General features: G+C 41.2%; 1 protein-coding gene across 2 annotated transcripts in view; it reads right to left on the bottom strand.

Moving 5' to 3' along the window:
• Window positions 1-18,590, bottom strand: part of LOC118905182 (prolyl endopeptidase) — a 138,013-nt gene that overhangs the window by 100,181 nt on the left and 19,242 nt on the right. For both annotated transcript variants that reach the window (XM_036871667.1, XM_036871668.1), the window contains exons 3-6: window positions 11,393-11,526; window positions 10,134-10,264; window positions 7,419-7,628; window positions 3,342-3,463 (exon numbers count right to left, since the gene is read on the bottom strand). In XM_036871667.1, coding sequence (XP_036727562.1) covers window positions 3,342-3,463; window positions 7,419-7,628; window positions 10,134-10,264; window positions 11,393-11,526 — 597 coding nt within the window. The remainder of the gene's footprint in view (window positions 1-3,341; window positions 3,464-7,418; window positions 7,629-10,133; window positions 10,265-11,392; window positions 11,527-18,590) is intronic.

Here is an 18,590-nt window from a genome sequence, read left to right as displayed (position 1 = left end):
AAATGACGATCCTAAAAGCAACAACCGCAGCACGTGCATTTGGTGTGCGGTTATGATCAGGACTACTGCTTTTCTCTAAGGTGTGGGTCACTAAATAAAGCCTGTTAGGAAACCGTCTGCTTCACTTCCAGTGAATGCCCTGAGCACTCATTCGTACACCAGGCGTGGGCGCTTCTGGTCCAGCCAGCCGACAGCACACCAGCTTCTTGGACCCCCATGGGCTTTATCACACTTCCTTGACAGGTACAAGAAACTCGTACATCACGACTTTTTGCACGACCTAGATTTTTCTGACCTGGAACTGAATCAATTTCAGGGCATACCTGAGGCTTCTGAAGGCTCAGAACTATAGCACCCATGTTTAAGTGACAAAGTTGCTCTTCCACATAGCAAGAAGGTCCTCTCAACAGACCCTGCCCAACTAACCCTGGCCACTGGGTGACGTCTAACAAGACCCCCCAAGCAGCTGGAATACAGCTTAATGAAATCTATACCCAGTTTGTGTCTACTAAGCCTACTGGTTTGCTTACAGACTTCCACTGTATCATTTGCTCATCAGGGCCCTGATCTAGTATAAAGTTCCTTAGGACTCACTGTACACATCCCATTAGCTTTGTTTTTTTTTTTTTTTTTTAACAACTTCATTTATTGCTTGTGTGCAATACAGATGCATCTCTTCATTTACTGCCATTCTTTAAATGGTCATTCCTGCTGTTTTCACACAACTTCTTACCTTTTGACGAGGGAGGCAGAGTGCTGGAGGTTAAGAAGATACAGGTTGTGGGTGTAGCATACCCAGCAGGCAGTTCCAGCCATGGACCTGCAAGTTAATCACCCTCACAGGTATTTCACTTTGTCCATGCAATGGAATGATCACCGCCCTCCCACGGTTATGGTAAAGATTATATTAGACAAGTTACGAAGAGTGAATATCTACTGAGTGAATGGTAAAAGGATCACCCAAACTATTTAAATTTGCTTTTCTTTTCAGTTGCCTAGTAGCAGAATTGAATATACATATATTTTAAATGCATACAAGCTATGTTTCCACTGTATTTTAAAAAACTGGCGGCTCACAGCAGCATTATTCACAATAATGCTGTGGAAACACCCCAAGTGTCCATTGACGGATGACTGGATAAACAAAATGTATATGCACACAATGGAATATTATTCAGTTTTTAAAAGGAAGGGAATTCTGACACATGGTACAACACGGAAATAAACCTTGAAGATGTTATGCTAAGTGAAATAGTCACAAAAGGACAAATACTATACAATGACATTTACATGAGGTACCTAGAACGGTCAGATACATAGAGACAGAAAGTAGAATGTGGTTACCAGGGACTGCGTGGAAGAGGAGATGCAGAGCTATCACTTCATGGGTTCAGGGCTTCAGTTTCTCAAGATGAAAAAAGTTCTGGAGACAGACGGGGGTGATGCTTGCACAATAATGTGAATGTACTTAATGCCACTGAACTCTATAAATGATTAAACTCATAAACTTTATGTTGACGATTAAACTGATAAGTTTTATGTTAGCTATATTTTACCATGATTTTAAGAAGTAAAAAAAAAACAAAAAACTAGCTGTTTCAACCAAATGCTAATAAAGATATCTGAGCAACTAGTTACACGTGTATTCTACTGTGAAGCTTGTTTTCTTTTAGACTAATATGCTAAAATAGATCAGTTATTCTGGCACTTATTTTCAGTTGTATTTCATTTTATCAACCATATAATTTTACCTTGATTAAAACAGGTCTGCTGTAATGTTTCCCCATCAACATCTTTCCCCCCAAAAAGGTGAAAAGAAACACATGACCTAACATTACAAATTTTTTTTGGTAGCATATTTACCTCCCCTAACTGCTTCACTCAGATACACATAAAAATGTGTATTATTTTATAAATAAATACCTACTATCTGCGGAATGCAGAAGCCTCAGGTATGAGAAGTTGGACTAAGAAGAAAACTTAGTAGAAACAATTGACAAATAAAGTCAGAAAAGCCATGAAAAACAAATGTGGGAAAAATGACAACAGTAACTACACAAGAAACGCTTGTAGGGTGGGGAAGAAGAAGTATGAAAAAAGGGCACAGTTTCAGGCAATAATATGCAAGTCTTATAAATTCACTTTTAACATACTGCATTAAAGTCTGGCAAACCTTTTCTATTAAGGGCCAGAAAGTAAATATTTTCAGCTTTCAGGGCCTCCTTCTGTGGCAACTAGTTAAGTCTGCTGTGGCAGCTTGAAAGCAGCCACAGACAAGTAAACAAATGGGCGTGACCGTGCTCCAGCAAAACCCAATCTACAAAAGCAGGCAGCTGGCCAGATTTCGGCTGAGGGCAGTAGGCTGCCAACTACGGTTCTAGAGAATCAAAATAAATAAAAGGACAATTTGGAATAAGGTATAGTAACGCACGTGGACTAAAAAACCGTGGATTCATATTCTATCCCCCAATGAATCAGACCCATGCACAGAAGTTCAAATCTAAAATACCCAGTTCTTACCAAAGTTCTAATTGTAACCCCGAGAAGGGGTAAGAGGCTCAATGGGCTAAAAAGTTTCTAGTGGATTCCTCATTCCCACTAAAAATGGGATGATAGCCCACCTATATGAAAACATTCAGAATGCTTTTCTTTCTTAAAAAAAAAAAAACATATATATATATATATATATATATATTTCTTAGTACCCAGAAATGAGCTAACAAGAGTCCAATTCTTACTCTAAGGACCTCTAAGTTTTTTCACAGGTGATTCGCAAGATACAGAATAAAATCTGGGACTGCAACTACAAAGACGTATCACTTCAACAGAGGTTGGTTATTATCAACACCCCTAAGGAACGTATGAACCACCTATGAGACGCATAAATATCCAAAGGATACATATTTTAATGTAAAAACAAGAGAACAAGAGGCATGAAGAGCACACTTGTGTAAAAAAGAAAAACACACACACTCTCTCTCCCCCCACATTCTCACCTGTGTATACAAAGAAAAGCTTTGGAAGGAAGCTCTCCTCACCTCTGAGAATTAGGATTCCAAGTGTTGAAATGTTCATGTTTTACTTTATGTTATTTTGTACTTTTACAATTTTACCATAAGCATGTATTACTTTTAGTATTAAGATTTTTATGTTGAGATTACAGTTAAAAGATTTATCACCTTCATTATTAAGAGTCCATTTGAGTACTAATATTTTTAACAAAAGAATATTCACTCAAAGGACTTCCACCATCTGTAAAGATCACCACATAAGAAGAATATTTATATACACAATCCAAGAGAGATGGTGTTTGTGGGTAAAATCTCAGGGTAGAACAATACCTCAGCTCCACCCATCCACTTAGGCTCATCAGGAAACTCAGCACACAAAATATCTTCTGACTGATCAGTCCCCAAGACATGGTAGCAGAGCTTTTGGTGGAGATTGGTGGATGTTTCTGTGCCTAAAGGAATTAAAAACGTACACTGAAATGCAGCTGACAATTTTAAGAAAACCTATTCCTCCCATACTGTACAATGCTAGAAATATTTAAAAAGCTAAGTATCTGGTTGCGGGACTGTAGGATACAAGGTTAATATACAAAAGTTAATCACTTTCCTATATACTAACAATGAACAAGTGGAATTTGAAATTAAAAACACAGTACCATTTACATTAGCAGCCCCCAAAATGAAATACTTAGGTATAAATCTAATAAAATATGTGTAAGGTCTACAGGAGAACTACAAAACTGACGAAAGAAATCAAAGAATAACTAAATAAATGGAAAAACATACTCAATACATTATGGACAGAAATACTCAATATTGTCTGGATGACCGTTCTTTTCAACTTAATCTACAGATGCAATGCAATCCCAATCAAAATCCCAGCAAGTTATTTTGTGGATATGGACAAACTGATCCTAAAGTTTACGTGGAGAGGCAAAAAACCCAGAAGAGACAACACAATACTGAAGGAAGAAAACAAAGGTGGAGAACAGACACTACCTGACTTCAACATTTATTATAAATAATCAAGACAGTGTGGTATTAGCAAAATAGACAAATAGATCAAGGGAACAGAGTAGAGAGCCCAGAAACAGACCCACATAAATACAGTCAACTGATCTTTGATAAAGGAACAAAGGCAATACGATGTAGAAAAGACAGTCTTTTCAACAAATGGTTCTGGAACAACTGGGCAACCCCATGCAAAAAATGAATCAAGACACAGACCTTATACACTTCACAAAAATTAACCCAAAATGGATCACAGACCTAAAAATGTAAATGCAATTATAAAACTCCTAGAAGATAACACAGGAGAAAATCTAGATGACCTTGGATTTGGCGATGACTTTTTAGATACAACACTGAAAGCATAATCCATGAAAGAAATAACTGATAAGCCAAACTTCATTAAAATTAAAACCTTCTGTTCCACGAAAAGACACTGTCAAGAGAATGAAAAGACAAGCAAATATTTGATAAAGGACTGTTATCCAAAATATACAAAGAACTTTTAAAACTCAACAATAAGAAAATGAAGAACTCAATTAAAAAAATGGGCCAGAGATCTTAACAGATCTTAACCTCACCAAAGAAGAAATACGAATGGAAAATAAGCATGTGAAAAGATGCTCCTCAGCATATGTCATCAAGGAACTGCAAATTAAAGCAATGAGATACCACTACACACCTGTTAGAATGGCCAAAACCCAGAACACTCAAAACACCAAATGCTGGCCAAGATGTGGAACAACAGGAACTCTCATTCATTGCTGGTGGGAATGCAAATGGTACAGCCACTTGGGAAGACAGTTTGGCAGTTTCTTACAAAACTAAACATACTGTTATGATACAGGAACTGTGCTCCTTGGTATTTACCCAAATGAGTTGAAAACTGACATCCACACAAAAAGCTGTACACGGATGTTAACAGCAGCTTTATTCATAATCGCCAAAACTTGGAAGCCACCAAGATGTCCTTCAGAGGTGAATGGATAAACAAACTATAGTACATCTAGACAATGGGATATTATTTAATGGTAAAATAATGTTTTTTAGTGTTTTTATCAAGCCATAAAAACACATGGAAAAAACTTAACTGCACATTACTAAGTGAAAGAAGCCAATCTGAAAGGCTATATACTGTATGATTCCAACTACATGACATTCTGGAAAAGGCAAAGCTATAGAGATAGTAAAAAAGATCAGTGGTTGCCAGGGGCTGGCAGGGGAGGGAAGGATGTATGGGTGGAACACAGGATTATTAAGGCAGTGAAAACACTCTATGATACTACAATGGTAGATATATATCATTATATGTTTGTCCAAACCCACGGAATGTACAACACCACGAGTGAACTCTAATGTAAACTGTGGATTTGGGGTGATTATGATGTGTCCGTGCAGGCTCATCTCCCGTACCCTCTGGTGGGGATGCTGATAATGGGGGACGCTATGCATGTGTGAGGGGCAGAGGGTGTATGGGAAATCTTGGTACCTTATGCTCAGTTCTGCTGTGAACCTGAAACTGCTCTAAAAGATTAAATCTATTAAAAAAAAAGAGAGAGAGTTAAGTATCAGTTGGGTATCACCCTGGAAATAATCACATATATTTGCTGATTTTGGAGGCTGATTTTCTTCAATGAAGAAAAAAAGGAAGATAATACCATAACATTAAAAAAAAAAAGCTTTACTTGGTGATTTTCCATGGGTTTTCCAGGAACACTGGTAACAAGCACACAGCCAGCATTGCTTAGCCTCATTCATAAGTCCTTCCACCACACAACCTGAAAGGCTGTTGAGGTCTTCCGAACAAAAGGACAGCAAAATTACAGCTGGGAGAAGATGCTAGCTTTCTTAAATCAACCACAATTACTAATTATTACTATTTCTGCCAATGGAAATTAAGGCTAAATAATAATTTCCATGTTTTTCACAAGTTAACTTAATAACACTGTTCTCTAACAAGAAACGGCCAGTTATATACTTTTTTGGTCTCCTAGAACTTGGAAACAGCCAACATTTTCTAACTCAGCAGCACTCTTAATACAGGCAGCTAATTCAGTGTACAGAGCACAGAGGTCTTTCTTTAGCCAACATCCTTGAATAAAAAGCCTACTCTTAGCTCCTCTTGTAGTTCATTGGTGAACTAAGAAAAAGGTACTACAGAATCTAATCAAAGGCAGCAAAAGCTATTGATAAATGCAGCTGAAAGAGATGAAAAGCATTATAGCCTTATTCCCAACTCAACTGGGGGGAAAAGAGAAAAGAAAGCCTATCTGAAGATGACAAAGATACAGCAATTCATGATAAGGGGACAGCATGTGCAGGAGAAAGCACTGGACTAGCCGTGCTTCCTGCCAGCTCTAGGCCCTGCAACAAGTAACTGAGACTCTGCACCCCAGCTCCAAATCTCTAGCAAAGGGAATGGTAACCCACCTGTAAAGATCAACCAAGACAACATGAAAATGCTGTACACCACATGGAAATATGGAGTAGCATAAAGAAGATGATGTCGACAGCTTGTACCAGCAAGGTACAAGCTACGGGGCCCTTCCTGCCTGGGAAGGTGACAGGTGAAGGGGAGAAGAAAGAGGGACCACTTGCACACAATAGGATCTTTGTGCAATTGAGGCGGAGAACAAAGGTGTGTCCTGGAAGTTAACAAGGACAAAAGTGTCAAGACGAGTGTGACCAACAGGTGACCTGTAACTTCTGAGCAGAGAAAGAGATGTGATCCCTGCAAAATTTTATCATCACTCAACATCATTAAATAAGTTGGTTTTGTTAAAAAAAATCCATCTTCTCCATGATCCCCTTGGGAGAAAGAATGCGTCTGTGAAGAATGGACAGCAATAAAAATGGCCCCAATTTTTCACAGTTCCCTGTATCTCTCTCCCAACACCTTGAAAAGCAGTTGGTCCTGTGACTTGCTTTGGCCAAAAGAATGCAGTGAAGTGATGTTCCAATAGAAAGCCCAGGCATCAAAGAAGTCGTGCCTTTCAGCTCTCCCCCTTGGAATCCTGCTGAGCTGCCAAGCCTGGACTGGCCTGCTAGAGAATGAGAGACCACATGGAGCAGAATTGACGCCCCAGACATGTGAAAAAGTCACGCTAAGATCAGTCAACTGACCAGCAGGTCATCACAGATACATGATAGAATTCAGCTAAGCCCAGAAGAACTGCCTGGCCAACCTGCAGACTCACAGCGAAAATAAATGGTCGTTATTCTGAACCACAAAGTTTTGGCAGGACCTGTTACACAACTATGCTAACAGATACAACGTCCTTCGAGGAAACATGATTCTAGACCAAGCAACCTCTATGCAGGGTTTAGCTTCTTTCTTTAGTCATGTGAAGTCACGCTTCATTTCATGAAAAAGGTGCTTCATCTGAAGTCTCAACCTACCATCACTTTTCCCATCCTGTTGTGGGTATGCATTGTAGAACATTCCCTTCCCATCGTGGGTCCAGGCCATACAGCTGAACTTGACTCTTTCGAGCACATCTGGAAGCTCTTTGGCACCATCGACTTTCATGAACTTGATCGTCACCCAATCTGAGCCACTGGCACTCAGACCATAGGCAAAATATTCACCATCTTCACTGAATGCATAGCCTAAGGGACACATGAGAAATTGTCAAATGGTGAACATGGGGACACAACTCCCAGCCTTGCCCACTGCCCACTGTGCTGTCTGGCAAAGCTCTCTGTCACACATGGAGGCAGAATATGGCAACAGGAGGAGCACACAATTGGTTGTGAGGAATTCTGGGGGCTCACCCAGGTCTCCCAGGAATTTGCCTTATGACCTTGGACAAGTTTCTTAACCTTTCCAGGCCTTAGTTTCTTCATCTGTAAAATGAAGTTAATAGATTATATGACCACTAAGATGCTTCCATTTAAAACTTTTCTATAATTCAATAAGCAGTTCATTTAAAAGCAGAGCTCATCTAGGACTTTCAGCATATTTTATTTATACTTGGAAGGAGGGGGAAAAGGAGTAAGGAAACTGCTTTTAGAGTAATGACTGAATGTAACAGAACTAAACTGGAGCCATTATGTAATTTTTGGAATGGACTCCAAACTACTTGAAATCCCTCTTTACAACCTCGTTTTCTGAGCATTGCTGGCACTCCAGGATTAATGTCCACACCATCCGACAACTAAAAGCCCAGGTAAATGAAGCCTGAGGGTTTGCAATAAAGACTCATGCAGTGCACATTCCAAAAGTGACTGTGAAAAAATAAGGAAAGCAACACCACTGATGGACTAACGCACTGTCCCCCATTCTTTGGGGCCATCACAGAATGTTCTAACCACTGTGGAATGTTTCTTGACAAATATTTATATGTTTCTATTAGCTTTATGATTATAAGGAATGTGTAGTGTTTGGTACCAGATACTGACACTAGAGATTTCCTCTTATGATGTCTGTTAAACTTCACTGGGGGTTAAAAATTATCCTAAGAAACCCAACTATTTTCACGGGTTTCCTACTATTTTACATGGAACTTCTACTAGTGAAAAATAAGGTTAAAATTTCATAAAACCTTCTTAATAGTCACTTATAATTCCTATAAAGTATCCAGGCTCAAATGTATATAAACGCAGAAAAGAGTCAAGAATGTGATGAGGAGTAAATATTCACTTTTTACTCTATATAAATTATATATAATTTAAAAATTTTCAGGGAAAATGTAAATAAAACACTTTGACTTGAAATATATGTTTAAAAAATCATATACTATCAAAAGAATCTGAATGTCTACCTATACTGTGACTTCCCTATAATATCATTTTCAGAAAACTCAAAGACTGAGACCAAGTCCCATGTCTAATTTACCTTGTCATCCATCAGGGTCCATACATGATAAGCATTACATAAAAACGTTACTGGAATGAATTATCAAAGTGAGAGGTGAGACCCCGTTATAATGAAGTCCTCTGGATGAGTTGCAAGATAGACCTTGGTTAAAATGAAATAAACTTCTATTTAGGGTATATTACTGCACAGAATCAGTGTATTAAATTCACTCACAACTGGTCTTCATTTCCAAGATCAAATTCATGGAAGAATACTCACAATAAGCTGGCTGGCATCTTATTTCCAATACTGATTACTCTCAATACTAATGAGATTAAAGATCATCATGTACATACACAGCCTATTGGGGGAGAGGAGGAGGGAAGCACTAAATGACTGAATGCCTTTATAAAAGGGTCTTCTCACACAGATCTGCTGGAACAGGCCTCTTTAATTCCTACCTAATCAGTTACAGGACTTCAGCATTCCAACTGCTCAATTCTGTAGGGCTGAACCTACACTTATGCTTTTTCTACAAAACACAAGATGCTACAGAGGAAATGCTGAGCCAATTTAACTAAAAACATCTAGAATACTAGCCAGAGATGATTCTCAGAGTGTACAATTTTTAAACCACAGAACCAGAGTGTAGACAACTTCCTTACCCCAGAAGTGGTGCTTATGGTACAAACCTGGGGTAATCTCATGGCCCGTAGAGGAGGTTATCTCGGGGGAAGTTATTTCGGAGACATACGGCAAGTGCGTACATATTTTTGCATACAGCAAAACTTATTTATTCAGCTTTTAAACTTGCATCCTCAGGGGACAAGGTACCAAGTTGTCTAATTTCTACAAGACTGTGTTTTATACTTTTTATTCTAACATGCTAACAATTAACTAAATTTGAAAACATCACTTTTACCCCTCAAGGAAGCAGATTTCATAAATATTCTTTCCTGTTTTATATTTATAGTTAAAACATTCTTTGTACAACTTAAATTTCTTACAGAAGAGAATTAATTTTTTTCCAAACATAGACAGGTCTCAGAGAAGCTACAGAAAGTGATGATGATACTTCAAGATCCCAGAAGCCCTAGAAGCTAATTTAGGTCCAGTGTGAACTATTCTCTAGTCCTGCTTCATGCCATCAGAAGGAGATGTGACTACCCATGTGTACTGAATTTACCGTGCATAAATCAGCTTTCCTGACACTGCGTGTGCGTCTGTTCTACAATACGGTCCACACTCTGTCTGGTCTTTCAGAGCTGCGAGCGAGGGCCCCGGGACTCCCGCGGGCCTGGCTGTGTAGCCCTCACCTCGGAGCGCCACCGTGCCGTCATCGGAGAGTATGTTGGGGTCAAGGAACACTCTGGCTTCACCCTCTAAGGAATCCTGTACATATAATACTCGTTGGTTCTGCAAACCTGTATTGTAAAAATAGAAATACCTGGGGGACAGATATGGTCTTTATTCAGCTATGGAGTTTTCTATTTGTGGAGTAAAACCAAATACATACAAACAAATAGAAAAAGGAAAACAACATACAAAGGTACAACTGCCAACAGGCCATACCAGGGACATGGGGACTAGAGAGGAAAGTCCCACCATCTCCCTGTAGCTAGAGTTTGTTCCCTGAATTGCTTTAGGAATTCAAATAATATATTGTAATTCTACACATTAGCTAAATAAAGCCTGCTTTATTTCCTAAAATGAAAACGGATATTCAAATAAAGCAGTAACTTTTTCTTTTCAATGGAGAAGACAGCAGATTTGCTAAAATGAAGTGCTGGTTCCCATCCCTAGCCAGGGTGCTAGGGTAGGGGGTGGGCAAACCTTTTCTGTAACGGGCAAGACTGCAAATTAATTAAGCTTTGTGCACCATACAGACTCTGATGCTACTACTCAATTCTGCAGTTGTTGTACAAAAGCAGCCCTGAATAACACACAAACAATGGGCATGGCTGTGTGCCATTTAAACTTTATTTACAAAACAGGGGGTAGATAGGGCTTGGCATGCAGATCATACTTTGCTGATCCCTATGAAAGTGAAGTCTAACAAACTCTAAAGTAAATTTGTGGTAGTGGTTCCAAAGAGAGTTAAAAAGCAAACAAGAGACTATGTTTTAAGTGGGTGTCAGAGGGCAAGGAACAAGAGAGGTGAATTAATGGGTGCTGCATCCTGGCCCATTTCCATTCCTGGATGGAAGAAATGCATATAATAAAGTCTTTTCAAGTAGTATAAGCTAAAGAGAATTAATTTCAGAGGCAAACAAATCTCCATTGCTGTCTATGAATCCTGCTATCTCACCAATTACTAGCCACAAGACAACAATCATTTCCTACAATCTAGATTTCGTCCTAGGACACATCTCTGCTAAATTTCTTAGTCCTTCTTTTAAGAATTGGTCAACAGACCAAAAAATATTATTCTCATATTCCAGCATAGAAATGAATTGATTTTATAATGAATTAAGTTTATAAACTGATAAGTTATTCAGAATTTGTACTGTAAAATTTAAGAACGTATTAGATCAGAAAAGTAAAAAGAAAATTAAATGAAAGCAACTTCACATACCTTTTCCCTTTCTTGAAGTGGCAGCTATACTTGGGATAGTCATACAATTCAGTCATTCTCTCTTTGTATAAACCTCTGATAGGACACTGCTCAAGAAATGGCACAGTAATCTTGTTCTGGGCCTCCACAAAAGCCTGGAGAGAAAATTTAAATGAACAAAGCAAGTCAGACATGAAATTTTCCATGGGGAGTGTTATCCATTAATATGTATCCGCAAGATTCAGCAATTTTACTCCTGGGAATATATCCTAAGGAAACAAAAACACTATGTCGAAGAGATATCTGTACCCCCATGCTCACAGCAGCATTATTTACAATAGTCACGACATGGAAACAACCTAAGTGTCCACTGATGGATGAATGAGTAAAGAAAAGGTGTGGAATATATATAGACAATCAAATATTATTCAGTCATAAAAAAGTAGGAAATTCTGCCATTTGGGACAATATGGATGGACCTTGAGGACATTACGTTAAGTTGAATGGAGAAAGACGAATACTGTATGATCTCACTCATATGTGGATTCTTAAAATATAAAACAAAACAAAAGCCCCAAACTCATAGAAAAATCAAATCTGTGGTTACCAGAGGCAGGGGATAAAGGAAGTAGAACTGGATGAAGGTGGTCAAAAGACACAAACTTCCAGTTTTAAGATAAATAAGTCCTAGAGATGTAATGCACAACACGATGACTACAGTTAACACTGCTATATGATATATATGAAAGTTGTTAAAAGAGAAAAATCCTAAGAGTTCTAATCACAAGGAAAAAAATATTTGTTTTTCTTTCTTTTGATATCTGTAGGAGACGACGGATGTCAACTAAACTTGTCCTGGTAATCATTTCATGATACACATAAGTCAAATCATTATGCTCTACACTTAAACTTATACAGTGCTGTACCTCAATTATATCTCAATAAAACCGGGAAAAAAACGATTTAAAAAATGTATCAGTGAAAGCATATTTTCCCTCAATAAATAACAATAACTAATACTTCCATGGCACTAAGTATGCACCAAGCAGGTATTAACTCATTTAGGACTCATAATCCTATAGAGAAGGTTCTGTTTTAGCCCAGCTTTCTGGATGGGGAGACTGAGTCTTAGAGTGGTCAAAAAGGTGCCGAACATCACGCAGCTGCAAAGTGGCAGAGCCAGCTCCTGAATCTACGCTCTAACCAAGCACAGTATCAGCTACTCAGATCACGCACTGTTAAGAAACTACACTCACCCTGTGCAAGGCTCCAGGCCTCTTAGCAGCTGGTGAGCCCCAAACATCAGAGTTAAAGAAACCAAGTTAGAGATACCTAGGTACTATTTCATCAACTTTTTTTTTTGGCCGCATTGGGTCTTCGTTGCTGCGCACGGGCTTTCTCTAGTTGCGGCGAGCGGGGGCTACTCTTCGTTGCAGTGCGCGGGCTTCTCATTGTGGTGGCTTCTCTTGTTGTGGAGCAGGAGCTCTAGGCGCAGGCTTCAGTAGTTGTGGCTTGCGGGCTCTAGAGCGCAGGCTCAGTAGTTGTGGCACACGGGCTTAGTTGCTCCACGGCAAGTGGGATCTTCCCGGACCAGGGCTCGAACCCGTGTCCCTGCGTTGGCAGGCAGATTCCTAACCACTGCACTGCCAGGGAAGTCCCATATCAATTCTGTTTTTGACAATCTTTCTAAGACCTACTACCTTTGTCAACTCCAGAGAACTTTGCTAAATGTTGAAACTAAAGAATATTTAAAACAAAACTGAAAAGTGAATTGAATAAGTATATCAACAATAATGGTTTATAAGATGAACAAGAGATGGCCTGCAGGCCATCAGGAGACCCTGGCAGCAAAAGCAGGGGAAGGAGCAGTTTTTACAACAGATCAGTTGTATCCAAGAATAACCTATTTATAACTAAGCAGTTAGAAAGTTTATAATACTATAATAATACTATAAAAACTTGGCTTCATAATAATTCACATCTGGCTATTAGAAATGAAACAAGAATAAATGTATCAGCTCTAAATTCAATCGAAGGTTTAATCAGATGTTTATACAAAGGTTAAACCCTTTTGATAGGAGAAAACTTCAGGAAATTAACAACTTACTATATTTGGAATGGCAGGCAAAAATGCGTTATTATCAGAGTTCATCCAGATCTAAGCGCCGACCCCAGCTCCAAACGGTCTCTAAACGGTCTCTCCTGCACAAACCACTGACCCCACCCTGGAGAACCACAATTCTGTGCTGAGAGAAAGCTGTTCTAAAACTCAAAGTTTACAATGCACTTGAAAACAAGTGAGAAAGAGTGTGAGGTATGAGTACAATGATGAATAACAGCTTTGCAAGAGGATCAATTCAAGAGAAATAAAACTGTTATGGGTCACATTTCTTATTTCATTCAAACAGAAAATAAAATTGACCGAGTCCCACAGAAATACAACTCCAACTGCTTATCACGAGGGACTGGCAAACCTCGCCCTGGCCTGCTTTCCTATGGCACTCAAGCTTAGAATAGTTTTTATATTTTTAACTGTTGGGCAGGTGGGGGGGGGGGGAGGGGCGGGCTGCAAACCCAGCAGTGACCTACGTGGTTCACATCTACAATACTTCCTGTGTGGCCCTTCACAGGAAAAGTTTGCTGACCCCACTCTATCTCACTAAAAAGTGTCAACAAGGAGATTAACTCTTGTTTTTTAGTTACAAAATCAATGCACAGCTGCGAAGCCACGCGGGGGCAGCGTTCTGGAGATTGCTAAGTGTGTGCAAGAGCATCACCTGATTTCATGGGCGAAGCAAACGCCAGGCCTCCTTTACAGACGTGGAAGGGGAGGCAGGTGGTACTGAAGGCACTCGGCCAGCGCCACACAGCGAGTGAGCGATACTGCTGAAGCGGAATCATGTTCTTCCAGTCACTGTAACAGTGACCGAGGCCGACTCCTTGCCTGATACTGGATGTGGAGACAAAGCAGACCCGCTGGGGAGAAGGCAGGCAGCCTGGGCTTCCTCTGATCCCCTCCCGCTTGGGCTGGGCTCAGCAGGGCAGGCCCATCAGGGTGCTGGAGTGTCGACAAGGATTTAATATGAACCTAGCGTGCGTCAGTACCGATCCTGGCATGGTGGGTGGAGGGGTGAGAAATCCAAGACAAGATCCCTGCCATCGTGGAGCGAACATTCTACCGGGGAGAGACAAAACACAAGCCAGAGGGTTGCAGAGAACAGTTAGTCCTAAGGACACACACAGGGTAGCCGTGGGGCGAAGCTGCTAGTCAAAGTAGCATCCACGACGCGCGCTGCCCCTGAACCGCTACTGCCAGCCCACGGTGAGCGCAGGGACTGGGAGGGGGGCGCCACAGCAATGTGGCACTGCTGTGACACCTTCGTTACCTTTAACAAAAATATAAAGCCCCCACGGAAATTTGAAACCCATCACTCACCACCAGTCCTGGGCAACACTGGGATGGGAGTGTCCTTACTTCTAGCAGGATGGCCAGGGAGGCTCTTCTGAGGCTCTGAATTGAGATCTGATAGGCAAGAGGGAGCAGCTCTGTAAAGACGGGAAGACGGGAAATGAAGGCAACTGCAGGTGCCGGGCCCTGGGCGGAGGAGCTTGGCAGGTGAGAAGAAGAGTAGGGAGGTCAGGGAGGCTGGGGATGAGTGAGAGAGACTGAGACCCAGGCAGGAGCTAGATCACGTGGGCCCTGGTGGGCAGATGTGAAGTTTCAATCTTCATTCCAAATGCAAACAAGCTATGACTGGGCGGGGAGACAGTTACATAGTCTGGTTCACCCTTTCAAAGGACTACTCTTGCTCTGGGTGGAAAACAGACTATAGGGGAGCAAAAGCAGAAACAGGGAAGCCGGTTAGGAAGCCGGGGCGGTGGTCCAGTGAGAGACAAGGCCAAGTGGAATGGCTGGTCTCTAAAGGAGCAGGAACGACCACTGTAACGGCAGTGGGACAGAGAAGATGGGCACAGCGCATGCTCACGTCTAGATTTGTTGGCTATTTCCCAGAAGGGCCTCACCAGAACATTCTGGCTACTTAGGGCTCCCACCCTGAGACCCCAGCAGACTGAGGGTCTTGGCTGGCCCCTTCCCCTTCCATTGGGGGTCCTCTGAGGAGGGAGCCCTGCAGACTTCGTTTCCCTAATCCTTCTGATTTGTGTTTGTACGAGGCTGCATCTAGGCCTTATACCCTGGCTCTTGGAGGACCACGGCGGGTCCATCAGTCATAGATCCTCAGTTCATTTTCCCTGGAAAGGTGGAACTGCACCCTCCCATGGTTTCTCTATCTTGCTTTGCTTCTCAGGTACAGTTACAACTGCTGCAGCAGAACCCATCTCACACTAAAGCAGGCACACTGGCTTTTCTCATTTAAAATGTTCAGAAAACCATTAAGCCAGCCATAAGAATGCTACTAAATAACTAGGCTCATTATATACAATCTTGCTACCTCTCACCCACAAGTGTTAGTCAATTACTTTAACTAGAGCAATATTTAAAGACTGCACCCTTCCAACTCCAGTATCTAGATGCAAACAATGTTCAAGTTCTTAAAAGTCTAAGTTCTGTCATAATGTACATATTTATAATTTGGGCAAGTCCTTTTCATGAAGGCGGGGACAAATTTTCTGTAAAGGGGTTTTGTGAAATGCAGGGTTCCAAAGAATGCCAGTAATGCCTTCTTGGTCATTTATGGATTTAATAGCCTGGCTTCTGGGTCTGAAAATTAGAACAAATTTGGGGGAAAGGGAGAAGAGGTATAAGGATAAAGAAAAGAAAAACTGGAGGAATTGCAGAATGGTAAAGAGGCCGGGTGAGGAGAATGAAATTCTCCTTGTCCCTCAGGAGTCTCAGCATCGAAAGTCACACTCCAGGATATTATTAAATCACTGAAACCTGAAAGCCCATGAAATGACACCAGCAGCTGAGCCTTTAAAGAGGATCACCAGTTTAGAGTTTAGAGCTATGGATGAGTCTGAAAATATTTTTCTAAGAACAGCTGCTCAAAGCTAAGAAATCCAATTCACATTTCATTTTGCCTTGACTATTAGAAACCTTCAAAGCGAAGTTTCAGTTATGCAACACGATTAAATCCGAGAGCTCTGCTGTGTAACACTGCGCCTGTAGTTAACGATGTCATACCGTACTTAACGCGTTAAACACTGTTCAGAGGGCAGATCTCATGTTGAACGTTCTTACCATAATCTACAAAAAACAACCACAACAACAACAACAAAAAAACAAAGCTACCTGGCAAAGGGTGGCTCAGTTTGGGAGCTGGAGATGCCTTTACCTTCACTGTCTTCAGAAAGAATTTTTTTCAAGTTGTCCTCATATGTACTACGCTTTAATCCACAAAATATCTCAAGTCCTTTTACAAGCACAATTTTTACATATAGGAATAAAAAGGATGCATACAGCTACTCATTAAATAGATATGTATTCAGAACATCATGACGGGCAACATAGGATTAAACAGATGAATCACATGGATAAAGATAAGAGCTACAGGAGAACAAATGAAGGGGAAACTACTTCTGGGATAGGGTGGCGTAGGCCTTGGGGAGTGGGGCAGGCAGGCAGTCCAATGCCCAGGAGGGACTTCCAGGTGGGAGACCCACTCCAGCATGGGTACCACCCAGGTGAAACCAGGGATGGTGCTATCTACAACCCACAAACTTGGAGGAGTTTCTGTTGCAAATTATATGTAGGTGTGCGTAAATATATTATTTATTTAAATATATAGATACACACACACACACACACACACACAAAGACACGCACACATGAATGAGCTGGTTAAAGCAACTGGTTGGTGCCACAGCACCGCCTGGCAGAAAACCCCGATCGTAGTCATGTGTGAAGGGCTGAGAGCATCCTGGAGGCCAGAGGAGGAAGCACACCTGGACCCCCTCTCCCTGCTGGGAGTGTAGCAGAATTCGGAAATGACTCTCCAAGTGCAGGGATATGCCTATAAATGAGAAGGCAAGAGGTGGCAAAGCTCATCCCGGAGGCTGCAGGAGGACCCAGGGCCAGGAGGGCTGGACGGTCACATGGAAAACCGGAGGCATGTCAAACAGAGAATGAGAGGTAGCTGCTTCAGGAGACAGCTTTAGAAACGGAGACTATGGAGGAATGGGGTAACGGACAAGACAGATTTAGGAACCTACACCCAAAAGAGAGAAGAGTGCCCCTTATTTTCCAGTGCGCTCCTAACTCTCAAACATTAGCAGTCCATCAGACGACAAAGAAAAGCTTGCTCGGGTCATGGTTGTAACTACAATGCCATTACCTCAACCCAGAGAGGGGCCTTTCTCTTCCTGGTCCCACAAACCCCTAAAAACCCCAAGGACGAGCCACGTCAAATCCAACAGGCGAGAGCCCAAAACCCATGGGGCTTGTCTTTTAACATTAAAAGCCCAGAGTGGGTCCCTCTCTTCTCTCTGGGACCATCTGCTCTCAGGTCAGGAAGGCTCCCATTGAGCTTCCCGCTGCATGTGGGAACAGACCAGGTGGGGCCTTCCAGAAGCCCTGCCAGGCAGGCCTCTTTCCACCATCTCTGCCTGTCCCCCTGAAGGCAAATCAACTTGTTCCCTCACTGGGCTAGTTACTGTCAATCAAGGGGGAAGGAAACAGAAAGTCTCATTTCGACCTTAGATTCAAGCCTTGTTCTCAAATCTCGCCATTACCAGGGAGCCCATTCAAAGTTGGAACACTACCCCTTTTTGGCTCCGTTCTTCGGTGTACACACTACTGACCAGAAGCCTGGCAAGGACAGAGGTGATCTGCACATCAAATCCAAACCTAACTAAAAATCCAACCAGGAAGAAGTTAAACACGTACAAATCCTCTCTTGAATAATTTTTGTATCAATGAGGGAATCCAAACTATAACAAGAATATTTGAAAAATAAGAAAAACAAAAACATTAAGAATTAAAGTTCTTAATGCAGATCAAAACTACAATGAGGTATCACCTCACACCGGTCAGAATGGCCATCATCAAAAAATCTACAAACAATAAATGCTGGAGAGGATGTGGAGAAAAGGGAACCCTCTTGCACTGTTGGTGGGAATGTAAATTGATACAGCCACTATGGGGAACAGTATGGAGGTTCCTTAAAAACTAAAAATACGACCCAGCGATCCCACTACTGGGCATATACCCTGAGAAAACCGTAATTCAAAAAGAGTCATGTACCACAATGTTCATTGCAGC

This window comes from Balaenoptera musculus, chromosome 12 (genome assembly GCF_009873245.2).
Source record: "Balaenoptera musculus isolate JJ_BM4_2016_0621 chromosome 12, mBalMus1.pri.v3, whole genome shotgun sequence".
NCBI classification, from domain to species: domain Eukaryota; kingdom Metazoa; phylum Chordata; class Mammalia; order Artiodactyla; family Balaenopteridae; genus Balaenoptera; species Balaenoptera musculus.
This window is presented reverse-complemented; position numbering and strand designations above follow the sequence as displayed.